Raw genomic sequence first — 27,824 nt, 5'->3', positions numbered from 1 at the left:
TAATCAAGGGAGCAGAGTGAAGAACGGTGGTGAGTATTTGTGTGTTGTAAACTGAGCAATGGTGAAAGAGTGAATTTATTTGAAGATGAGTTCAGTATTGCCATGGCTACTTATTTTATCTTGATACCTAGGATCTCGTTCCATCTCAACCGCAGTAAAGGTATTTTCTGTTATGAAATATCGGCATCTTAACTTACTAATGATAGTTACCAGGGATTACCATTGTGTAGGGGGAAAAGAGGGATTGAAGCGTACTCTTTGGTCAGGAAATATATACAAACCAGACCTCGTCTGTCAATACACAAAGCTTGTTCACATGTCTCACTCAAATTGTTAAATGAGCAAAAAAATGAGACTTGATGTTTTTATGGTTTATTGGTTTGATAAAGTGAATCTTTGTAATAATTTGGTATGATATTTCAAATCAAAGTGAACCTGACTAATCTGACACCCTGTGGGATACAACATATAAGTTGAACTAGACAAAATGTCAGAATTTGGTAGCTTTCATTAGAAATGGGATAACAATTCAACAGAAATCAACACATATATATATATATATATATATATACATATTTATGTTGTATATTTATAATAAACTCAATTTCCATAAAAAGGGTATTTTGCCTTTTTAAGCTTAAAAGTAACACATTAAGGAAAAATAACCAGCCATTTTCAACACACAAATAACAGAAACTGAACACGAAATACCTGGAGGACCTCCACAAAGACATGATACCTCACTGTGATGAGGATCTACACCAATTAACATGTAAACTAAATTCTCATGATCAGAGTTGAAATTGTATGCTGTTGCTACAACAGTTGATCATGTTTAATGTCTGTGCTTCCAAAGTATCTTTTCTTCGTTTCGATCCAGCAACAGTATCAGACTCACTTGATGTCTATTTTGAATGTCTGAAATGAAAATAACTTAAGTGTCATATATGTAACATGGAACTTCTATTGAATGTGATTTTGTGAACACAATGGACAGTATTAATGGAAGACTTTTATTCTCATCATATAACATGTCACTTTCCTTTCATGTAACCTAAGTAATCATAAAACACTTTATAAAGAAATTACAATTGACGATGTTAGATCCTGACGTAAGATTTAGACTAATACGACCTACATTAATGAAAACAATTATGCACTATTTAATATTGTTTGGATCTATGGTACAATATCATGACCGTTACTGTACAATCTTGAAAAATTAAGAACATATTCAGACTTCTGAAACGCACTGACAGCAGGAATATCTCTATTTCACCTGGAATTGAAAATCCCTTTTATACTTAATTCCAACTGACTGAATGATCTCAACAAAGTGAACTAAATTACTATAAATGATTCAAATAAAATGCTGTAATATATTGTCAGATGACAACAACCTTTTGTTGCTGTAAAGGGGGTTTTGAACAGTTTTCCATTTTATTTGAGATTGATAATGGAATTTCGTCCTCAAGTTTGTGTTTAGTTTTATTCCTAAAATAAAAACTTTTAGACTTGCTGCATCAAGCTCATATGGAACGAAAACTTATTACAGATCCTATATAAAAATCTTCAATTCACCTGTAATGTCATCAGAAATGGCAAATTATTTAATACAGTATGCTTAAAAGTTGAAAATAATCTGTTTGATTTATTTACATTAACTCATTGATCGAATAACCTGAAAAAGAGATTTAATTAAAAATGAATATATAATGTAATGTAAAATATGCATAAACATATAGGATTCATAAGTTCATACACAAACAGATTGTAGCATTTATTTAAATGCATGTTATGATTTATACTTACTGCAGGTATGTGAGCTTCGGCTTAGTCACACAATGCTTGTGTTCTCCATATTGTGCAAACATGTCTCTGATTTTACGCTCTTTCTTGACAGTCCTTAAACAAAAGTGAAACACAATCACCATGTCTTTTACGAGAGAAACGATAAATATAAAAGTTTTAATGTACACATTTTTGTACCTGATTTGTTAGACTTAAAACACTTCTGATACCTTCTCCATCCCACGAATCAGATTTATGTAATATTCAGTGTGGAAACGGGTGAAAAAACAGGTATAATCGACAAATGTATCTCAAATAAGCTGCTGGTTTTTGGGTAAACGTCCATTTACAGATATTGCAGAAAGTTGTCTATTTATTGACATCCAAGTTTGATTAAGATCTGACGTATAGTTCAAAAGACAATATTTGAAAACCAATATAGCTACTGTGACTAGGTGATCCCAAAATCAATAAGCTTCTTCCCCTTCCCATCTGTCACCGAAATGTGGTTTACATAAGATTAGTTTTTCTAAAGTTATCATCTGGAAACAATTATTTCGAATACATAGGACAAAGCGACGACTTTTGTTCCCATTTTTTGGGGAACACAAGACCTTTTCATGACCTATCGGGGAGCGAACCGCGACTGTCTTGATGAAACGTGAGTGCAATATCCACTACGTCTACATACACCACCTGGACACCTATATAATACGTCTCTGTTAGAGCGTACCTGCATTTTCGCCGAATCAGCAAGGAAGTAACCACACAGCAAATCCCAAATGTAACACCAATTATAATTGGAAGTGCATGCGTCCAAACTGAAACTGAATGAGCACCAACATTTAAACAAATAATGCATTTTTATTTTATGTATAATCCATTTCGTTGGAATTTCTTTTTGATTTTAAGGATAGTCTTTAACCATGGATGTGTATGTTTCACAAAATTTCATGACCACTTAGATTGCTGAAGATGAAAATGAGACTATCAATTGGATAATGGAGCACAATGGAAATATTTGTTTTGATTCACTCTACACTTGCATATATAAGTGGGATTAATAAGTCTAGTTAGCGGCCCTACTATATATTGCAACCTGTTATGTCTTCAACGGACGCCAAAGGATGAGTGTCTATAAGGCCCTATTTTGGGCCCCCTGTATATTCAGATTTTCACCTCCTTAATTTGTTCAAAGATATCCTATAGTATTACTTGCACAAAAGCTTAAGCAAAAGTTTGACAGAAAGTGGATTTTTGGGGTACCAAAATTGCCAAGTTTGAGATGTATCCAGAAGCCATAACTCAGTAAAAAAAACAAAAGGAAATTGTGTAGTGAATATGCATTTTATGTAAGTGTGCTCAAATGAGTAAACTTGTAAGTTTCAACTCAAAATATAAGTTAGAAAGGAAATTATTGAGAAAACACAACACTTTGATCCCCAGTTTTATATAAACAATCTTTAAGTGACGATTGAATTTCTGTCATTTTTCTTTCTTTTATATATGCGTGCTTAATTTACACATGTTTTCAAAAACAGAAATGATATTATTTTGGTTCTTCATAAGTTCATTTTGAAAACAGCAAATTATATTTGTGATTTACCCTACCCCTTTTTGTACCCCTTAAACCCACTCGGTCTAACTTTTGCCTTAGGTTTTTGCACATGCAATACAATAGGACTTCTTTGAACAAATTAAGGAGATGAAAATTCGGATATACGTCAACATTTTCTTCAAACGACTTCTTCTTCTAAACCACTGATTGGAATTTGACTAAATTTGACTGGAAGCATCCCTAGGTGGTGAGGATTCAAAATTTTACAAATGGTGGGGCTGACACCCAGGAAGCTGAGGGGTGGGGCAAAAGGGGGCAATGTGTCTTTATTGCTTTAAGCGACTTCTTCCCTGGATCAGCAACCAAAAAATGGATATCAACCATATATGACTGGAAGCATCCGTAGGAAGTGGGGATTCAAAATTGTACAAATGGTGGGGCTGACCCCCCAGGAGGCTAAGGGGTGGGGCAGAAAAATTGTTTTTCTCTACATTGCTTTAAGCGACTTCTCTGGAACTAACAGATTGATATCAACCATATTTGACTGGAAGCATCCCTAGGTAGTGGGGATTCAAAATTGTACAAATGCTTAGGCTGACCCCCCAGGGTGCTGAGGGGCGGGGTCAAAAGGGGGCAATGTGTCTTTATTGCTTTAAGCAAAATCTTCTCTGGATCCGGAACCAAAAGATGGATATCAACCATATTTGACTGGAAGCATCCGTAGGAAGTGGGGATTCAAATTGTACAAATGGTGGGGCTGACCCCCCAGGAGGCTGAGGGGTGGGGCAGAAAAAATGTTTTTGTCTTTATTGCTTTAAGCGACTTCTCTGGAACTAACAGATTGACATCAACCATATTTGACTAGAAGCATCCCTAGGTAGTGGGGATTCAAAATTGTACAATTGGTGGAACTGATCCCCCAGGGGGCTGAGGGGCAGGGCCGAAAAGGGAGCAATTTGGCTATATTGCTTTAAGCAAGATCTATGCACTGGATATAGATCACATTTAGTCAGAAGCATTCATTGGAGGATGGGAATCAAAAGTGTACAAATAGTGGGGCTAACCCCTCAGGCTAAGGGTTGGGGCCAAAAATAGTTTATTACTTGGAAATGATTGAGATCCCCACCTTATAACCATATATATAATTGCGGAGTATAAAAAGAAGAATGTACATATGCTTCCAGGATGGCCCCAGGGTATGGCTTCACCCTAGGAGACTTAGCGCCTGGGTCAGAACTTCGAAACGGTTGAGATCCCCACCCGGAAACTATATATACAATTGTTGGGCATAAAGAGACAAATGCTGTCATGATATTAGAATTGACCCAGGGATCTGCCTTATCCTTGCAAACTTAACCCCTGGGTCATAACTTTGATGGGTTGCGATCCCCACCCGAACACTATATATATAAATGCTGGGCATAAAAAAAGCCGAATGCAGTCATGATATTAGAATTGACCCTGGCCACAACCCTAGGGACCTAGTTTCTCAGTCACAGCTTGGAAACAGTTGAGATCCCCACCCCATAACCATACATAAACTTGCGGGGCATTAAAAATCTAATACAGATATGCTACAAGGATTGGCCTTGGGGTCTGGGTGAACGATACTGGCCCTCTAGGCCTCTTGTTAAAATGATATATATTAATTTGAATTTGAATGTCACGAGGCAAATCATCAAGAAGTTAAACTATTGTACAATCATTGTTACACATGCATACATTTTTTTTTCACTTACTGTTGTTAGCTGACGTGTCAACATGAACTGAAATTAAAGATAGTTTCGTCTTTAAAATAAAATCAGTACGTAAAGTGATATGACAAATAAAATAACAATACTAGAGTAACTATAATTTCTTTGGGGATATCTGACAATCATTTTTCCATAGTACAAATATTATTTTAATGACAGGTACATTTCATGTGGCCGATTATATATGTGATATATTCGCTATTTGTGACATATAGACTCTTTGTGAAAGATATTTGATACATGCATGAGGGGCTATCAAAACCGTTTTTCATAAACAAAGTAGCTGTAAAATAACAAATTAATAGACGAAATCGAACAAAAGCAAACAAACGCACAAAAACGTGTTATTCTATGGCAATATCTATTGCTAGACATTTTGTTTCGTTAGGTTAAGTGGTTTGCCAGATGCTTCCTCGGTGAAGATATTACACAAGCATTACAGTTATACAGTTATTTGACCAGTAGCAGATGGATTTTAATTAAATTTAATTTAATTGCATATCTTAGAGTTTTGGTATTGTCTTTCATATTTACCCTTGCAATCGGCGACACTTGTCGACGCCCTACCCTCAGTAGTTAATTCAACAGGACAGCTGACACAAGATGTCTGACCTGTACTTTGCTGGTAAGTCCCGACATCACATTTGTCACATTTACCGAGTCGTTGATATCTACCGGCACTACAAGGTACTGGCAAGAAAATTGATGATACAAATATGCAACAATGTTTTGGTGGAAAATCAGTTGTTTTTCGACATAACGTCTGAATTTTTACGGTTTAAACTACTTTAATCGAGTTCTGTGTCCTTCTCGAGATGTGTACCGTTATCATTTAAAAGTTTCAAAATTGGATTTTACAATATTTGTTATAAAGAAACAATAACGAACCCATCCTTCTTGAATTTTGTTTCTTACCGCAGTAATGGTAAACTGGAACCATACCAACGTTACAATAAACTCTTCCCCCAAATGCAGAACTGTTTTTCTTGATGAAATACTCCTGACCGTTCACAAATGTGTTGAATAAGTTGTCTATTTTATGTAGTATCTCCTCCAACGCTTCATTAATGATATCCCTGCATCCGTCTGATGTGACTTCCGAATGAAATTAAATTTTATATCAGACAATAATGGAAGATAGTTGGCACAGAACAAATTCACAATGTTTCATCTTATAAATAGCATCGAGTTCCAAATAATGTCTTAACGTTCACTTTTTGGACTGTTGTTAGTAGTAGCTTTTGATATGTAATAACACTTATGTTTGCAATATCTTGTTTAACGACATTTGTAAAGAAGAAAATCAATAAACGACAAAAATAAACTTTTATATAATTCAACTTTCATGACCATGACTTACATTTTACAGCATCGCATGTGAAATCTGCAGCAAATCCAGCAGTTAATGGATTGGTACTACGTTTAAACCTATCCACCTGGCAGTCCCTCACTTCTATATTTAGTAGGGAGCAGGAGCCATCTTGTTGACATGTTAAAGTATCCGTTCCCTCGTACACTGCCGTTTTGATCTTTTTAGCTATCAATTCAGAGGTGTCCTTATTGTCACATATCAACTGTTCATATGAAGCCATATATTTCCATTCAATTCTGCGCCCGTCTGTCTTTTCTGAAAACAACAAAGTTGCATATAATGTTTATGTAAAATAAAGTTCTGATTTTGTTTGTTTGTTTTCATTAGGTCTATCGTTCTCGTAACAGCTAAGGATATATGCATGAACATGTCTGCCTATAGGCAACGCCGGAAGGAAAGGGAAGGAAAGTGAGAGAGAGAGAAATCCCAAGCGTTGCAATGGGGACAGATCAAGTTCCGTTTCTTCAATATCTACTAAGAAGAAGGAAGATACAGATGAAGGGTCACAGGGGCACATCACATTGGTCGCCTGTTACGATAAGATGCATTTTGATACAGCAGGCATAATCTTTCCCCGAACGTGCAAGAATAATAATGAACAACATACTATAAGTGTAAAATGACATTCGTGTATATATTTCCGCGAGTTACATTCCATTTGTATGTATTATACTTGGTATAATTATCACTAGAAGTACAAAGTACGGAAGCACCAATTCAAAATTTGAGTTATTCGATGCAAAGCACTAATATATTGCTATTGCGTGCCTGAAGGAATCACCAGCGGTACTTACGGACTTATGTGTTCCGAAACATACGTAGAAATTGCAAAAGAGATAGGCATCAATAAAATCCTATCTAACTTTACAATTTTTTGTCCACAACAGATAAACTTCAACTTTATTGTAAACATACCATCTACCAAGGTTACATCCAACTTCGGGAATTTAAAATCTACCCGAAGTCAACCATCTTGTAATGTAAAATAATCATTAGAAAAAAAGGAAATCAGGAACGAAGCACTTATTTTAAACTAATTGTTCACATGGTACATACATTGATTCTTTGTTAATGCTTAACGTGCATGCACATAGCAATAACATAAAGCGGAATAAAACTAATCTTTAATATGCAATGTCAGTAAACAAAACTTTGTAAGTTCGTCATTTGGTTACTGAGGTTAAGATTATCCTACATATAAGTGTTATTTGAATATACTTGTGCAAGCAGGAAGGCGTCCATAAGGGTTATCGTCCGTTTGAAAATCCCATAAATGAAATGTGTCCGGTCCACAATGGTAATCTTCCTTTGCAGCATGGTCAAAGTCATAGCCATCCTCACATGTCAGTGTGCAATAAACAGCGTCCATGGCAGTTTCCCAGTTGCAAAAGAGGATCGAATTTGATGGAGTTGTTAGGTTTGTACAAACTGCAAAACAAAAAGATTTTACATTCCCAAATATCTTACAATACATTCCCATGTGAATTGTTGACATATAATGATAACAAGCAGTTGCTTAGAACAGCAAACGTTCTATAAGTTACAATGTGTGTTCAACCAATCTTAATTAGATTCGTTGTAAAGACTGCCTTGCTTTCTTTAAAGTGAGTAAATTATCTTAACGACAAATTGGTAACGGATTTACAATTTGTATTTCGGTAAAACTAACTTAATCTAAATATCGAACATAAAATTTCATTGCGTTTGATGAAATCAAGTGTGCTTTAAATTGTTAAAATATATGTCCGTTGATCTGATTGTCCTTTCGTGAATTGCACTTTATTTCAAATATCACAGTCATAGTAATGGAAATCATACGCGTAACTCATGTATTTAATTAAAACCAAATCAATATAAAAATAAACCGAAAATCATATTCTGAGTCCGCACTAAAATCAAGCTGTGTTAGGAATTCATATTTATATGTGTATTTAATAGTGTCCATGTGATCAAATTGCTGGCACTATCTTTTGCATATAACCTGTACAATTCTCCACGTTGCAGATCATAATGTCAGTATTTTCTCCGACACAGTCCTTGCCGCCATGATCTGGCGTTGGATTGTTACAAAGTCTTTTCCTCACTGTCGTCCCATTTCCACATGAAGCTGAACATACAGACCAGTTGCTCCACACACTCCAATCGCCATCAACTATGAAACAAACCAAAAAAATAGCTTTTGTTAGGTTTACAATGGAAAAACGGATTTTCTGAACGACAAAAAAGGAAGGTAAAATGATATGCAGCAAAGCTTCTGGACACCAAATCTTTTGATTAGTGTCACTACCTGCCAGAGGCCAACTGAAGGAACGGATCCTGCATACTTCAATTTATTCTTCGGTTAGTTTTGTTAATGACATTGATTTTATCGTTCAGAATATTTTGTCCACGCTTAATATCCTCACATTATTGCCACTCAATAAATATCCAAAGGCACTAAAATATACATTCTTAACTGCACGTTTAAATGTTTACCTCAGATTCATTGTTTTGTAGTATTGCATAAAGATAAACATTTGATAAAATTTGCTGTTAGCCTATTTTTCTTGTACTAAATTTATCTATAGATCTTGAGAGGATGCTACAATGTATAATCATACGGTGATATATAGAATGTTCAACGGTAAAAACAACTATATTTTATAATCATTACATTTTTTTAAAGTTACGCGTCCCATATATTGCTACTTCAAAAACGTGCAGAATTTGTAGTGTTATATTTGACGCCAGGTTCTCATGACGTTACGCTTACAAGAAAGCAGAACGCCATTTTGAATGGGACAACGCAACTCTGCTATTACAACGCAACTCTGCTATTATCTGGTAAAGAAAGTTTTCACGAAGAGATTATGGTAATTGTGTAGATATATACATACTTAAATTTATGTGGCAGAGGCGCATATAAACAAACACTTAATCAACCGTCGCCCCATCCGAACTTGAAAGTATAAATCTACGTAATTAAAAGAAAGCAACGTTCTGATTGGTCAATACTAATACGTATATCTTCATTACAGTGAAAATACAGTTTTAATCAAGTGGATATTTCCTGATGTTTCACTTTTGAAACAGTTAGTCTTTTCAGAACGTGACTCCGATTGTGTATAACATGTGTGTGTGCTGGCGGTGGTAGGCGCGGATCTGATGCCTATGTAACAAATACTGTATAGCGCTTAAAATTCGCGGGGTAAATATTTCGCGGTTTCGTATTCAGTACATATTCGCGGGGGTTACATTTCGCTGTGCACCCGAACCCCATGTGTCGTGCAAAGTATTTTGAGTGTCATCATTTAAGGGTTTAACCTCTAAATACAGGTGAACCGTTCAAAAACACTGATCCCGAGCGTCGTCATCCGCCAGTGACTTCATTCGAAAGAAAATCAAATGTGTATGTACCTTTGTAGGAGTAAACTGTAATCAATAAATTACCTTCAGTGTACACATAAATATGGTGTGGCCACTTATATGTAAGTGTAGTTTTTACATGGACTGTCCAGTTGTCTGGTGATAATCTTATTTGGTTAACATTTTCAACAATATCCCTCGTGTTTAGAATTCGCGGATATTAGTCAAAGCGCGAATATAGCGATTTTAAAAACCCCGCGAAATTACCTGCTTTACAGTAGTAGACATGTAGATCAACGAACCAGCAAAGAACAGACATGTTAGGCAATGCATCAATGTTAGTTTTTCTATGAATATAAGCTCTCTGTAAACCTCTTATAATGATATGCCTGATGAATGTTAAATAATAGTTACCCATTGCTATTTCGCATAAATCGCCTTTGAAGTGTATGCCACATTGACAGGTGTATTCTCCAATCCCATCCACGCACGTGGAATTGTTTTCACATGCGTTGTCTACGCAATCATCTATATTAATTTCGCACTTGTCACCGCTTAAGCCTACAGGACAGACACAGCTGTACGCATGGAGTTCATCCTTACATATTCCACCGTTGCACGAGTTCACATCACAGTCGTTCTGATCTGAATCAATTTTCAAACAACAATAAACGATGGTTTCACGATCAACCCTCACAAATAAATAATAAACATAAATATGTAAGGTAGTTTATTACTCGATGGTTGGATAACCAAGAGTATCTAGAGAAAAGTTGGACCCAAAGTCTATAACTATTACTAAGAAATGATCATTGATCCGTCGTGTAAAATGACCTTGAGCGGAGACAAATGTTGGGTTTTTTTCGACAAAGATTAGTTCTTTATGAAAAATATTCCTAAATCATAGAAACATATTAGGGAGGACTACTTTCAATAACGTCTTTTCAACGAAAGGGAATGGGGTGTACCCTATCACGTGATCAACCTTTTATATTTACCATCACATTCACTTGGAATCTGTACGAATACATCGTCACCGTCAACAGATTCAAACTCCTTCCAGGCAAGAAGATCTCCATGATACACGATATCACACCGGGAATTTATTTCAAGGATATTTTCTAGTTTCATGCCCTTGGACCAGACATTAAGATGAGATATACTGCCGATAAAATCTCCATCTAGAGCGAAAGAAACATTTTTACTGTGTTATTGTTTATTGTACATGATAGCATTATGCATCTGAGCACATTCCTGCAGAGTGTCGATTTATTGTCCTTTATTGAAAAATATATTAGCACGATTAACATGATATATGTTTTCCGTTAAAATAAGACTCATGTACACTGGTAATATCTCCTTTATTATTCTTATTTTATATCAGATTTCAACAGTAAACTTCGTTGGAGTAAGATACTTACCTGATATAACCACGTATGGTTCCTGAATATTTTTAATAGCCATGCTTGCTTGTGATCGGTATTGAATACTGGATTTTGCACCGCCATTATATATTTCTACAGTACTTTCTTCAACATGAAGTACGATCGAATGCCAAAGTGTATCATTCACCATAAATGTTGTGCTTACTGTAACACTGCAAAGGATAAGTAAGACATTTATAATTATTGAGTATTGGTAATGCAAATGAAAGTACTATTCATCCCATAAATTTGTTTATGTGCCATGTTATTTCAAAATTGATTTGTTTTATACTGTCCCACTGCTTATCGACAACTTAAATCATTTAGAGCCAAGCACTGTAAAAAAAGACGTCCACAAAAAGAAATATACTAACAGTAATGTTATATAATTTTATAATGCATACCCTTTTCCAGTAACGGCTAGCCTGTCGTTGTCAATGCTGATATCAAAAGGCTCTTTGGAATTTGGAAAGTTTAACTGAATGATAGAACCAGTAAGCTTATGATTTGGAGAGTTAATCCAAAAGCTTATGGCGAAAATGTGTTGTTCATCTATTGAGGCATTTTTGAAAGGCATGACAACTTTTCCTGCGGGGCTTGTAAAGACAATGTCGAATTCTAAAATGAAATTTGGAACAAGTTTTAAATGTTTCACGAACAGAATACAATGAAATCAAATTTTGTTCCATGATACAAAAAATAGCACTTTTTCTTAGTCTAGAGAAGTGTCAAAGACATTTCTTGAGAAATTGCTTCTCCCGAGTATAACGACAACATAATTGTGAAAATACCTTTACAATCGGACTTTAAATGTGTTCCCTCTGCTATTGTCGTTGAGGATGCCGGGCAGACACGACATGTGGCTGTGCCATACGTGTCTACATACATTCCCACTGGACATGGCGTACATGGAGGTAAACCATTATATGAAAACGTCCCTGGTGAACATGCATCTATTAATTGAAGACTTATTTTATGAACAAACATCTTTTCAATAAAATGAGTTTGAAAACGTCTTTAAAAGATCATTTGTTACTTACCGACATTTTAAAAAAAGGTTAATTGTTTTTATTTATTTATTGATAAAATGAGATCATCTCTCAGTCATGTCATTAACAGATCTTATACAATTCCATATTATTCACCTTCACATTCATTTATAGATGTAGCACCCTGTTGACGAGTCGTCTGCTCGGTTGGACAGTGGATACAAGCGGAACTGGCAGCAGAAGGTTGAAACTCTCCAACGGGACACATTGGACAAGACTGCGTGTCTCTGTCATAAAATGTACCAGGAGGGCACTCAACTGTTTTTAAAAAAAAAACAGCATCCTTAAAACGAATGCATGGATATAATGATAATGTAAATTTCATTCAACTCGTTTTCTATTCGTTTTATAGAAATATTAAGATATTGACGCAGAAGAACAATTTGATTTCATTTTTCGCCAATAAATCTGTATCACAAAGTTTATCACATTCAAAAAGTGATACCTACTGCAAGATTCGCTGGAATATGACGGAATCATTCTTTCATTGCAGACGATACGCAGAGAGTCGTGGCTGAAGTCCTGTACTTTCATTGTTTCATTATTGGGCAAGTCCAATAGTTCAAAGGTGTCATTGTTCATATGTTTGTTTATTGCTTTCATTATATTTTCATTTAATCTACCGAATGACATGTTTCCAAATGAAGATTTGCCAACGATTTTCATGTCAAACTTTACGTTGAGAGAGAGTGATCGCTTGCCTGATAGCGATCCACACTGGACCTATTGAGTAAGAGAAAAAACATTGCTGATATTGAACAGCACCAAAACAGTTATCAATCACGAGTTTAGTTAACCAAATGATATAGGATTATATGGGATACATTTCATTTTTCATGTCACTACTCAGATTTGTTTTTTATTGTGTTCCAGGCATATCTCAAGATATTGAAGAAGTTGAGATACGAAATTGTTCTGTTTCATTAATATTCTGTGTGATTTTTTTATCAGCAAACAAAATTTCTGAACACAAAAAGCGTCCATTGTAACGTTTAACTTGTTAGGAGACTTGTACTGATGTCGAAATGCCAAAATATTGGACGCATAATATACTTTTGATGTTGATAATGATATACTTGTCTTTCCTTACCTGGACGTTTCCAGGATAGCATTTTTCAGTATAAACTTCACATGCGTCCCTAAATGTAGACGTCATCAGCGCCTGAATGAACTTCTCTTTGATACTTGTAAGAACATTTGCGTCACTGCAATCTCCTTCAAAGTAGTAGTGCACGTCCATAGCTAAAGAGGATGCCTGACTGCTGAACGTTTCTGCAACCAAACCATTTATTTTTAAATCCACCACAACACACGCTTAGGTATACACATATGAAGTCTTTTACTTTTAAAGACTTTAATCTATATCAATGGAATATGAAATATTCATTGTTTTTACCCAACAAAAAACACATATTCACGGCAAAGGGAGACGTTACTGTTTAAGTACGATTTTAATTATTGATCCATACAGTAAGTAATCTTAAATTATATAGGCTGCATACTTGCGCAGTCAGGCAAAGTTGAAGTTGGCAACCACTGTCCTGTTTCGCTGCACACAATCATTTCCGGAAATGTGTACCCCGGTGGAATATCGTATCCTTTTTTACATAGCATTTGGCAGAACTTTCCTCCTAACCAATAGTCACATGCTATTGCGCCATAGTCAGGAGGGAGTACATTATCCTCGCATAACTGGACAGCTAGCGTTAACAGAAAAATCAAGGTATTTTGTGTTTGTTACTGTAACTTTTCCCTAAAACTTAATGCTGAAAACATGTGGTGGTATTATATATTAAAATTAACAAATAAACCAGGAATCATTAGCAGCTTTAGCCTGTTTCATTTTATATGTCTTCACACATTTAGAAACAAAACAAACTTTTGCAAAACGAATCACCCTTCTTGGTCCGGTTCTAATAATGTTGCCCCCACCCATTGTATTTGTTTGTGTATGACATGTTTTTACAAGTTTTTTTCAATTTTATCGATGTAATTGCAGCGTTTTATCATATCCTGTTTCAAGGGGGAAAGTTGACATAATCGTATGAAGTGACTACTGGGAAGGGTCTTCATAAACAGTAGTTTGATGATGCAGATTGCACTTAGTGTTTAGATTCATTATAGTATTGATTTTGGTGTTTTCCACGATTTTTTTGCTAAACTGTTTTTTCTTGTTATATAAATAAATGGATGATTGAAATAACATACTGTGGAAATAAAATCGACGCATGCATTTGATACATACATTAAACTTGATACATACCTTGACAAAATGGCTGAGTATTACCCCAACGCCAAGAAGCATATTGGCCTGTACTTCCCTTTTCACAAGTAGCTATTTCTGTCCCATTGATCAGAGATCCATTAGCACATTTAAAGTTGCAATAAGATCCGTATATAAATCCGTTTGGACAATGTACTGTCTGACGAGGAAGGCTGTAGACAGTCGGACACCTGAGGACTAAATGAAGAAAGTCAAGTTTATTTTGTTCATTTTTGATAATCTTTCAAATACTATCAATGTTTCAATTAGAAAACTAACAGAACAATCTTAGCCCTTCTCTTCAAACAACACTAATAACAAAACCAATTTACCCTTTACAATAATTTTCATTGTGCATTGAATCGCTTTGTTTCCAGATTCATCTTCTGCATTATACTTGACGTCATAAGTGCCAGCAGTTAGACGTGCATCACTGCTTGGACCCGTGCGACTCAGTCTAATTGATTTATCAGCATTGTCAAATACTGATGGTTCCGTCCAATGCAAGCACCCTGTGGTACTTCCTCGTTCAGCAAAACCGTACACAGCTCCGGTACAGTTTCTTATCAATGGTCGGGTAATATCTGAAGAGAAGCGAAAATGTAAATGAAATATATTTTACCATTCCGTAGGTTTAAAGGAGAATAATGTATATGTGTAGTTTAGTGAATTTAAACCTATGATCAGCTGCTTAAGCAAATTCATTGCTTTTGTCCTATCCTTGATAAAACAATATTACCGAGTGAACAGCTTGGATTCAGAACATTACATTTTGAAGTGTGAGGAAAAACATTATAAATTTCTTTATCCCAAACATGCCGATGTCCCCAATTAATATCATCAAGATAAAATTTCACAGTAATCATAATAAATAGAAAATTTAACTTAATAGAAGATAGGGGTTTGACGTGCCTAAGACGACACCACCGAAAAGAAAGTTTAGAGTAGTGAAACTATTAGAAATGTAACTACACACAATCGAAATTAAAAGCTTTGGGAGTTAATAGTGGATACCTGTACATTTTGGTTCCTTCCCTCTCCATGTTCCATGAACGGTACACACTCGTACCCGTGTCATACCTGGTGTCACATCGAACCCCTCGGCGCAGATGTAAGAACATTTACTGCGGTAGAAGTTGTTGTCGGAGCATTGCACAGATGCTTCACCGGTTGCAGTTAACGGCGGGTCACAAGTTGTTCCTTTAAAAGTCCAAAATTGCTTATCAATATCAAAATGTTTTAAAGGATATCACTGCTACATAACATCACAACAAATTTATGATTATCGGATATCTCTCTAGTCAGGTGTTTTCCAATACTAGCTCCGTTTGCACGCAGTTATTTCTAAAAATATTCAACATACACAGAAATTGCATGCAACTATAGAAATAATACTCATGCTCCAAGATCAGCTGGAAATGCCAACTTGCAGTTACCAAAACCTAAAGTAAATACTCTTTAACAAACTTTCATTTATTTTTAACATGAAATATGGAACTGACTTTCTATTTAAATTAGGACTGCCAGCAATCTTTATGAATTCACAGAAAAAATATTTAAACAAATATCTAGCTAATCATCTTTACATACTTCTGTACTATATGTATATAATGGAAAACATGTTGATTATTGATTGTTTTGTATTTTATATTCATCTTTGTTATTTACTTTGTAAAGAGTGCATCAAGTGAGATTGACCTTTATTGTTTGCTAAATGATCTATACCCTCTAAAAATACAATATCATTAATATTAATGTGTACGGGTAAAACAAACTTTGCAAGTATCAATCAATAGTAAAATACCATGATAGTTTAATCACTTGGTACGAAAACATTTTTTACACCTTTTATATTATTTATAATAATAAGTGTATTTTAAAACGAATGTATATCAAAAGAGAACTATATGTGTACTAACATTCATTTTCACTTGTGGTATACGTAAGTGATTAGTCTACTCACAGACGCATCGTAATAAAATAAGTTCAACTCATTTCACATTTGATTGCCAATTCAAGAAGTTTAAAAAACTACGGGTGTCTTATTGTTTTAGAAAGACAACGTTTGCTGCATTATCATATCGAATTTTTATTTTATTTATTTTTAGAAAAAATGTTGTTTTAAGTCGTTGATTCTGTTGCAAATAGCATGCTTGTTCGTTAGAATCACTAACTGTCACATTTGGGCAGTCCTGTTGTCCATGTTCCATGTTGTGTACACATAGTAGATGAACTCCCTACGAGAGTATGACCATCATAACAGCCGAATTGACAAACAGTGCCTTTTCGCATGTCAAAACTGGTGTGGCAGATGGAATAGCCATCCTTCAAAGCACCGAGGTTCCGGCATCGCGGTACTAAAAGAAATAGAGTAATAAGTCATGGAACACAAACAAAAAACGTGACAATAAATTCATACTTAATTAGAAAAGTACATCACACCATTAGAGCAATTTGTGTTGAAGCTAAAAACTGAATGCATGCTAAGAAGGTTTGGTTAATACTACGATTACATAGAGTACTTGCAATTTCAATCATTCCTGAAAGGTGAAATGATTACCTGTAATGTTGATTTTGAAAGTGCACCTTGCCATATTTCCACTGTTGTCACGTGCGTAATATCCTATAACAGTTATCCCCTCTGAAAATATATAACCTGGTCCAAGGCCCTGGCGTGTCGGGCTGCAATTACATTTTTTCAGTTAGAGTGTTATAGCATAACCTTTTTTACGTTATTTGCATGCCTTCTTATAGCTATGTTTCTTTTTAACGAAATATTCCAGCTTGTTTGGTAAAAACAAAAAGACGATTCGATGCTTTTTAGTAGTTAATAATGCGTTGAAATTGAATTAATATATATATGTATTTGTAAGATGGTGATTACCTATGGCACTATCTACAGCAATCTTCCTAAATAACGAGTTTTTGTATGTGTACTTCTAAAAGCAAACAAGTGTGTTTACGTTTATATTTATGTTCTATTCCTTCGTCAACACTTACGTAATCTCACCGTCCCTATCATCTATCGCTTTAGGTTCATTCCAAGTAACCGTGGCGTGATCTTGTAAATCATCTGATAATTTCTGTTGATCTGGAGGACACTGAAGGGCTGGACGGACCTTGTCTCCTATTGATATACGATATTTTCTTTTGTATACTGATCATTAAATAAATACGAATATGTACATACCAACAAATATATAGAAATAGTGTAATCTGGTTTTCAATTTTTAGAAATCGATACGTTGTGTTTGTATCGTATGGTCATTATTCCAGTGGACTATCATATTATAATGTAACCGCGTCGGTGGCAAGATCTGCCTTTTGTTACCTTGAATTCGCAAATGGCCGGGAATCCAGCATAATGCAATATATTATTTAGAGAGAATACCGGCACCAAGTCATAATGTTCATATATATTACTAATAGATACTTAACTCCCTTTTTTCTTAAGAAAGCTGTTCTTATGACGATCTTTCGAACCATCGGTATAAAATGATTGAACGATTTTTTTAACTGCAGCTTCGTCAAAGACGAATGAAGCGCTTTATATTCAGTGTCATATTTAACAGTCCCATGAAGTAAAAACAATCTCAGGCACACAAAAGGTACGGAGAAAATACCAATATATCTTAATGTGTTGATTTTGATTTTCAATGGAATACAGCTTGGAAGGATTTTTTTTTTTATTTCGAGCTGGATTTAAAGGATTTCATTCTTGTTAAAGCAAATGTTTCGATGATAGTTTCTCTTTACGATTGTATGACGATGAATAATTTGCTTTCATGTTAAGACTTGCAACAGGGTTGGATTTGAAAGCTCACAAGTACAAGTCTCAGACTTTGATGAGGTACGGTATCCAGTATTTTTAGATGTGATTTTCGCGCGGATCCATAAACAATGGATCAATAGGTTTGGTTTGATTTTGTTTAACGACCTATTGACAGCTAATGTCATTTAAGGACGTGTCTCCATGTGTGTTGTGTATGTGTGCACGTGTGTATGTGTGCTGGAGGCAGGGTATGTTGGTGTTATTGCCTCCTTGTTATAGCGCGGATCTGTTGCCAACTTTGTAGTGCTATCTAACTGAAATGCAATGCCTAAGGCTCCAAGCACATCATCCCGCCCGGTAACATTATACAGAACGGTTAAACCAGTTGTTGCAATTTCCTTAATTCTGAACGCGATGCAGAGAATAACAACGACCATTTTTAAGAACTTTGGTATGTCCCCGCCACGCGACAGAACCCATTGCCTTCCTCACCTGGGCGAACGCTCAACATTAAAGTGTAATCTGGTTTTCAATTTTTAGAAATCGATACGTTTTGTTTGTATCGTATGGCCATTATTCCAGTGGATTATCATATAAAAATGTAACGGTGAAATTATATCACTAGTGACAGCGACTTTTAACATGTGAAAACAATTTGTCAAGAAATGCAATCGCTATACTCATGGCAAGAAGTGTGACGGTGAAACTCTTTTCACAGTCACAGCGACCTTGATCTTTAAAGGCAGCTCTCTCTCAAGGTAAATATACATGTAAACACTCTCGTATAGCTGAACGCTGAATTAAAAGTATTCTAACTAAAAATGTATATATGGTTTTTTTAATATGTTTTGCACCATTATATATTATAACTTTCTGGATTAAGTTGCTCTCGACGCAAAAGTAGATCACATGACAGTGCATATTCGTATTACATAAACAGGAAGTTGTTGATCGATATCATTTTTTTTTGCCGGAATAAAAGTGTATAGGTTATGTATAACTTACTGTTCCGTCCACCACATATTTGGCCAAATGTCACCAAGCAAACAACCACATGTCCTACATCTTTCCAAAATCCTCTTCTCGCTCGTACCGATGCCTGCTGCATTCCATTTGAACTTCCCATACCTATTTCAAACAAAATCTCATATAATAATAACACAATACATTTATGGAAAAATATATAGATTTTCATTATATCAGAAACTTTAACATGTTATTATAACTGTAAAATATTCAAAGAAATACCTTTTAAATATATAGACGTTACATAGCGAAAAACCACGGAGTACTTTGTAATGGTTCGTGACATGTTATGCATTAAAGTTGGTATTCGCCTTTCATAAACTTGTTACTGTAGCTAGGACACGTTTCACAGATTACAGGTTTTATAGAGTTTATTTTGTTGAATACGCAAGCATTGATTCCAATTAATTTACATCTGTGAAATCACAAACTTCGTTCAAAATGGTTAAAAAATCTGTAAAAATTAAGCTTAAAATCAACAGATGATTGCAATAAAACCGCGTTGGTGGCAAGATCTGCCTTTTGTTACCTTGAATTCGCAAATGGCCGGGAATCCAGCATAATGCAATATATTATTTAGAGAGAATACCGGCACCAAGTCATAATGTTCATATATATTACTAATAGATACTTAACTCCCTTTTTTCTTAAGAAAGCTGTTTAGAAAAGAAAGGGAATCAGAATAGATATTTTATCTAGGTTCATCATTCACCTAGTGACAGCATTTTTGCAACGGCTGCGGCGAGCTTATGACGATCTTTCGAACCATCGGTATAAAATGATTGAACGATTTTTTTAACTGCAGCTTCGTCAAAGACGAATGAAGCGCTTTATATTCAGTGTCATATTTAACAGTCCCATGAAGTAAAAACAATCTCAGGCACACAAAAGGTACGGAGAAAATACCAATATATCTTAATGTGTTGATTTTGATTTTCAATGGAATACAGCTTGGAAGGATTCTTTTTTTTTATTTCGAGCTGGATTTAAAGGATTTCATTCTTGTTAAAGCAAATGTTTCGATAATAGTTTCTCTTTACGATTGTATGACGATGAATAATTTGCTTTCAAGACTTGCAACAGGGTTGGATTTGAAAGCTCACAAGTACAAGTCTCAGACTTTGATGAGGTACGGTATCCAGTATTTTTAGATGTGATTTTCGCGCGGATCCATAAACAATGGATCAATAGGTTTGGTTTGATTTTGTTTAACGACCTATTGACAGCTTATGTCATTTAAGGACGTGTCTCCATGTGTGTTGTGTATTTGTGCACGTGTGTATGTGTGCTGGAGGCAGGGTATGTTGATGTTATTGTCTCCTTGTAAAAGCGCGGATCTGTTGCCAACTTTGTAGTGCTATCTAACTGAAATGAAATGCCTAAGGCTCCAAGCAGATCATCCCGCCCGGTCACATTATACAGAACGGTTAAACCAGTTTTTGCCATTCCCCTAAATGCTGAACGCGATGCAGCGAATAACAACGACCATTTTTAAGGACTTTGGTATGTCCCGGCCACGGGACAGAACCCATTGCCTTCCTTACCTGGGCGAACGCTCAACATTAAAGTCAAAAGTGAGGTGTTGCCAAGCAAGGTGCTAGGAAATCAAAGGCAAGTAGAGGTAGAGAGAAAGATATAGATCCCAAATATTGCAATGGATGCAGTAGATTAAGTTTTGTCGCTTTTGTATAATAAAATAAAGGACACAAAAGCAAATTTCCAATTCTGCAGGGGGTTTACTCGCCTCTTACGATACATGCAGCAGGTAACAGTTTGTGTATTCTTTTCTCGATCCCCAACCTGCAGGGTTGTGGATCAATATATCATTTTAGATCTGAAAAGTTCTCTATTAACTCATATGCCTTCCTATCAGTCATTACAGTACACTAACTTCAGAAAATGAAGCGCTTTAATGCGTTTCGCCTTAATACGCTTTGTAAAAGCAAGGAACAATACTTTTCTATAAGATATAACGCCAAGATATTTACTACTAATGATTAACGACGGGACTGGGTATGCCATCAAGTTTAAGGTCTGGATCGTTAAGGTTTAAACGTTATTGACAAAAATGCATGCATACCGTTTTGGATTTGAAAAATTTGCAACCGTTTTCATCAGCCCAAATATGATGTTCATTTAAACATTTGTGCAATTGTCTCGCAATCTAAAGTGTTCCGAAGCTTACGTAGAATACTGAAAAGGAAAAGTTGCCTACAAAACCATTTATTTAGTTACAATTTATCATTTTAAGGTACATATGATAATTTATACTTAATTAAGTAATTCGTGCAAACCCTATCATAATTAATTCAAAACTACAGCTACGAGGTTATGTTATGTTAGTCCAATAGCAGGGCCAATAATATTTGCGTAAAACAATCATCGAATAATTAAGCACCGTTTGCTTGCAAAGTTGCAGAAATCTTCTGAGACTTTATTATTCTATCAATTTTTTTTCATAACGACATAAGCTTTTCTTTTTTATCCCCAGGCTTTATAAATACAAGTGTACAGTGTACCATTTCTTTTATAGATTGACCATTGCCCGTCAGTGCATAATTTCCTTGTTGAAAATGTTTCATTGTCACAACGAAAGAAACATATTGATCTATCAGAAGCGTATGATGTACTGATAAACGTCTTTCCGTTCTCATCATTGCAGGTCATAACGTTACACAGATCTCCCTTCCGCAAATGGCATGCTCTGTCCTGAAATGTGAAAGGGGAAATATTGAGTTTCTAAAGTTTGCTATTATCATTTATTACCCAATAGTCTATATAAATTATAATTAGTCATTTTTGACTGTTTCTGGCCTTTTGTCCAATTTTGGCTGTAGGGGTGAAACAGTCAAAACTGTTTTCCCGGTCAGAGCGAACTGTTATCCGGCGCGAATTCGATGCGCAGAAATCCCCCCTCGAGAGCCCCGTTCAAGCGTTTCGGTGACCGCGACTCAGTGTTGATGCAATGGAAACATTGCATGCAGCATTGATACTAATATTTATTTGGTAATAAAACAATTGTTTCATGGTTATTTTGGGAACAGTCAAAACTATCATCCCTAGCGGCCTCGGGCAAACAGTTCCCCAGGGCTTCCCCCTACCTCGGGATGATAGTTTTGACTGTTCGCCAAATAGCCATGAAACAATTGTATATTGTCATGGGCGTATCTAAATACAAAAATAGTTGATATTAAAAAGGCCTTACCTCATTCATTGAATATATCGTAAAACATTGCAACTGAGGTTTTGATTCAGTTTTTCCATCGGTCCAACATAAAATGCTATATGTGGAACAGATCAATGACATAATGTGTTTTTAATCCTATAACTGTTTTCATGTCATGAGGAAGACTTTAAGGATCTCTGTCCAACTGCAGGCAAAACACTTAGAATTATTATTTAATTGTTTAGTAATACACATAATACACATATGTGTCATGTGTACAAATTATTTCTATTGGATGTGGCGTGCGCCTTGACAACAGCCGATAATATGAGCTGATAAATGGAGAAAGATTAACACTTTGATTTACATATGCCCCTTGACATTACAAAAAACCTTAACCAAGTTGATATATCATTACCAAAAGAAAAGAAACAAAATACTGGATATATAAACTTACTTTATTTTATCATTTTAATCGTAATCAAATTAATAAATTTGCAGCATGTGAGTTGGATTACTCGTAACATTATTAATACCTACAAAACGATGCTACAATGTCTAATAGAGGGAAAAGATTAAAAATCTACAACAGTCTTTAAATGGATAAATGTTTCCCTTAAATACCAATAAAAAAAGTCTCATCTTAAGCTTTAACAATCTATTGGTGACACTTTTCATTCCTTCGTCAGTAAATAAACAAACTGTGATATTTGGTAAGATTAACAACTCTTGACAGAAATTGGATAATAAAATAAGTTTTATTATCAAGCAGTTCATTTAAAATAAAGTGTTTACTACAGACACTGAATTTCAGTGCATTGATTTATGCCATTAGTGATATAATATGCTGTGCAACAAAATATTATAAGCAAAAAGGATATTTAGCCAAGATTAGTTCCAAAACGAATGGAGAAAGTGTGAAGGGTTATTACAGATAATGGAATGAAAATGATACTAAACTATGCCAGAGGCATCTTGCACAGTATTCGACCCAGTGGCAGTATACTGACAACCAAATCAGAACTTACACAAAGGATACATCAAACATGATATAAATGATAGCATGTTTGAAAGATGCATAAAAATATCAATAGCAAACGACTTGATTGTTGAATATGATAGCATATCTTTTTGTTCGAATTGTAAATTATTTTATATTCATTGCATATAAACTATATAAAACGAACTTTTCATTAAATCATATCATAGAAACTTTCCCGCATATGTTGAAAATCGGCTCATTCATTCATAAGTATTTGACAGTGAAATGTCTATAACTAGCACAACATTAATCTTGTACTTAAGTATAGCCGTAAAAAAGCACTTCCATTGAAAATGTCGTTTTTAAAATCATTTTTCGTGATCAATTTATTTGATCAATATGACGTTTATTATCAGACATATCGTTCATTGTAATGCAAAATTTAACTTTTAAAACGGATGATATTGTGTGAAACGATTTTATATTTCGTTACCAAATAAACTGTATACATTAATTGGACTCCTATGAAGTGTGATACATATATATGTGTAGTTAACATGTTGATTAAAACTTATATCAAATAGAATACACTGAAAGTTCGTAGCTACTACAAAAAGAAATCGAATAACCGTTCAAATCAATTGCTGCAAGACAACATGCACTAAATACTATGTATGTAAACATCCTTACCTTTCCTTCCGATATACTTAAAGAGACAAGGAGCAAAGCTAGCACAACCATGTTGAGACCTCTGTAATACCGGTGATATGTAACTCAACGTATATGAGCGCGCCTTTAAACTACCTGTCGGTATAACACAACTGCCATGCTGATAGCACAAGTCTAATTGTTTTCTGATATCACAAACTTTAAAAAATGCATGTTCTTTGTATTGAAGATATAAAGTAAGTGTATTTCAAATATATAATGAAAAGATTAAAAGCAAGTATTGTATTTAGTATCTGTCCATACAAAGACGTGTGACCATTGGTGCAATATTATACAATTAATTTCTCTCTGCGTGGGCATGGGCATAGAAGTAGGCGTGGCCTTGTATGTGAGTGATTGTGTGCGAGTGTTTGTTCTATAGACAAGAATATTTACTCCGATGACTTGAGAAAAAGTATATGTATCATCACTCGAGGCAAGCACAAACGTATAATTTGTTGAGGGTCAAATTTATGTTGTATTTCCCAGTTTCGAGTGGAAAATATCATATGTATTCTCATTGTATACAATAGTTAGCTGTGAAATAACGTTTACAGGAATAAGAGAGAATATTAACATTCTTGTACGGAAAGAGTTTACACGATGTATTTAATAAAAAGAGCATCCATACCAAATTAGGTCAACAAACAATGTAATAACTAGGAAACTCAGTTACCTAGAGTTTGATTAAACGTTTTACAAAGATTTTATTTAAAAATAATGATAAAACAGTTACAGTAATATAACAATTGTTTTCTTAGGTTAGAATGATCATGCATGTATTGACATCATAAAAAAGGCTGTAATTTCTTAATATTGTAGTTTAGCAATTATTATAGTTGAGCTGATACAATGTTATTAAAGAACTATTCAAATTACTAGGAACCTCAGTAACCTAGTAAGTAAGTTAGTTGCCCAGCAAAGTAAAAGTCATTCAAAAGAAAATGAATGGCAACAGTTTAAAATCTGCATTCTAAATTATACAACCAAATGGTTAGATAATATTTTACCAAGTGTTTTGAAACTTTATATTTTATGGTATAGACCAATTTCAAGTAGATATTAAAAAGTATTCGACAAATCAATTATAAAAAACTATGTTTTCATATCAAGCACATCATACTGTTTGTTCCGATCAGATAAAATCAGCTGATGCATTGTCCTCTATTCTTCAACAATTTAAAAGGACTGATCCTCCCAAAGAAAGTATGCATGCCAAGAATATGTATAACCTTTACGAAGTCGTTAGAGAAGTACTCAATTATTTGAAAATTCAGCGTCACATAAAAACACAAACGGGCTACTTTCCGGTAACAGGAAGAAGGCTTTAGTAGGGTACTTAAAAGCGTGTTTGGTTGTTACGATTACATGCACATGTTTCTGGCAAGTCAATTTGAAAGGACTATGCGTCAATGATATAACTTACATATCGCTGATATTGTTTTCTTCTATCATTCTAATAAAGGATTTATTATTCTTCATTTTCAATCACATAATAATGTAATGTTTATATAATCTGATCATCAAAATATGGCATTGTCTTTCTACCATGCTTGATTTGATCAAAGACAATGAAGATATCGTACTTTTCAATGTTTAAAAGAGAGTGATTACCAAATATATACAATGTGTACCAGGAAATAGTATTGATCAACACAATGTGTACCAGGCACGTCCAGTCCACTTTACGTATTGCAAATTTCAACACAAACACTTATTCGAATTTCTTTCAGACCGCAAACATAAAGTGTACATCTAAATGCAAAAGACGAACTTGTGAAAAATCAATTTAATCATGTTTAACTATCTGTAAATGAATAATAAACAGATGCCAACGGAAACAATAATTTTGCGTTATACACAATATTGTCATTATACTTTTGCCATTTACCGCAAGACTAGATCCCTGCTACAAGTCTCATGTTGTTGTATCTAGTTCTCGTATTTTTCGAGTACGTAAGCCCATCCGCTCCTACCTCCTTGTTACGACTACAGTAACGATATTTAACGTTGTAAATAATTCTAAGTTGAAACATAGCCGCTCTGCTCTGTGACGCAGTAAATCAAAGTTACATACATTGTTCGATTGTCGTTACTCAAATACCGCACATGATATTTACAGCATACTACTTATTACCTTCAAGTAAAGCAAACATCCTGATTTGCCATAAAATCATATATCAAAAAGGAGCTATTGAAATGGTGAGCAATTGTACTAAACCGCCCTTTGATAGACATTTTGCCGCATGCCGCGCATATTAACCAAGCATAAATGAAAGCCCTACATCAAACAACTTTTGTTTTCAAAGCCTTCCAAGAGCCTCCGAGTAGTTGAATAAAATAAAGTTAGCATAGATTCACACCCACAATGTTTTCTAATTGTATGTATTATATTGTTTTTCGTACATACAGTTTTAATAAAAGTTAAGTAATAAAAATAATATAGAGTTTTGGCTATTTCCAAAATGATATCCCTTTTCAGGTTATATCGTATAACCTAAAGAAAACCCAGCAAAATCCAGAAAACACCAAAAGTAATGCCATCGTATATCGCATTGTTTGGCACGTTTTTTGTCATTCTAACTTCTTATTGGTTAAAACTGCTCGGAGATTAAATTGCAATGCACTGTTGTGTTTTGTACATTTTTGTTCTGATATATATCCGAAATTGACAAAAAATATTAATTTACTATGAACTAAATGGTGTTCTCTGTCTTTTTAAATTAAATATGGCTAGACAATAAATACCGAAAAACTGTGTTCGCTTTGGATACATTGCGAAGAAAACAAATAAACATTTTACCATTATCTTTAGAGTATCCTGCATTTACATTCAGAGCATTAAGTTTCATAATGGAAGCACATAAAATTCCACTGCTGGTTTATGTTTTATGATTTGGGACCTCCAGTAAAGAGACTTCCACTTTCTTCAATATGTGTGCCATATCAAAGATTTGAGAAAATATCATTAACCAAACTGCGTGAACATATCTCTTAATAGATGCTTTTCTGAATGTCCTCGGTGACGACTGAAGTGATAATTCAGCATTATTTGTGATTATCAGGTGATATAGGGGTATGTTTCAATAAGTATTATCAATGATGCTAAAGTGAACATTATTTGAGATTGTACCACAATGACATGCAGTAATTAATCCAAGAATTTTGTAGTGATAAGAATTGAGATCAACTACATCTGAAAGTCATTAATTATGTTAGTCATTTATGTTTTTCTGTGTTTTACACTTTTTTATAGGTAACATCAATACCTAGTAATTAGAAATAAACAACTTAACTCGTTTGAATTTTTTATCTTGTTCAGTCCATTATTGTAAATTAACAAACAATCCCAAAACAATATTTGACAGCCATAAGTGTATAGCCTCCTTTGCTTATTTACTCTCCAAAGTCTAAGCAAACTGTTAAACGTAGATCTTTGATGTCTTAGACTCGCCCTCATAAGCATTCCTGTATCTTGATTGTCAAGACCCAGTCTATTTCGTAGGGAAGTTAAGGTCTGATTATGGATTGAAAAACTATGTTCACACCTGTGGTATCAACATCAAGTGTAAGTCCCAAATGAGAGAGGCATAACATGTTAGGAAAGCTATTAG

General features: G+C 34.7%; 1 protein-coding gene across 1 annotated transcript; it reads right to left on the bottom strand.

Annotated features, from left to right (window-relative positions):
• Positions 1-839: 839 nt before the first annotated feature.
• Positions 840-18,343, bottom strand: LOC110453459. Its single transcript, XM_021502412.1, has 21 exons — positions 18,313-18,343; positions 17,557-17,683; positions 17,117-17,238; positions 16,731-16,913; positions 15,571-15,756; positions 14,889-15,140; positions 13,796-13,993; positions 13,384-13,565; positions 12,743-13,016; positions 12,390-12,551; positions 12,036-12,197; positions 10,819-11,001; positions 10,235-10,465; positions 8,463-8,627; positions 7,694-7,903; positions 6,464-6,730; positions 5,638-5,793; positions 5,089-5,115; positions 2,525-2,618; positions 1,813-1,905; positions 840-918 (listed from the first exon to the last, which is right to left on the bottom strand). The coding sequence occupies exons 1-21, from the start codon at positions 18,341-18,343 to the stop codon at positions 906-908; spliced, it is 3,318 nt and encodes a 1,105-aa protein (XP_021358087.1). The 3' UTR covers positions 840-905.
• Between the last annotated feature and the right edge of the window lie 9,481 nt (positions 18,344-27,824).

The sequence above is a fragment of the Mizuhopecten yessoensis genome, unplaced genomic scaffold (genome assembly GCF_002113885.1).
Source record: "Mizuhopecten yessoensis strain PY_sf001 unplaced genomic scaffold, ASM211388v2 scaffold7317, whole genome shotgun sequence".
In the NCBI taxonomy this organism is placed as follows: Eukaryota; Metazoa; Mollusca; class Bivalvia; order Pectinida; family Pectinidae; genus Mizuhopecten; species Mizuhopecten yessoensis.
Note: the sequence above shows the minus strand (reverse complement) of the source record. Positions and strands in the feature narration are given on the sequence as shown.

Coding starts and splice junctions, on each gene's coding strand:
- LOC110453459 (XM_021502412.1), bottom strand. CDS start 18,343: ATGAAAGCAAATTATTCATCGTCATACAATC. Junction 13,994..14,888: donor AATGAAAATTATTGTAAAGG/GTAAATTGGTTT, acceptor TGTTAACGCTAG/CTGTCCAGTTATGCGAGGAT. Junction 13,566..13,795: donor AACTTTGCCTGACTGCGCAA/GTATGCAGCCTA, acceptor GTTTGGTTGCAG/AAACGTTCAGCAGTCAGGCA.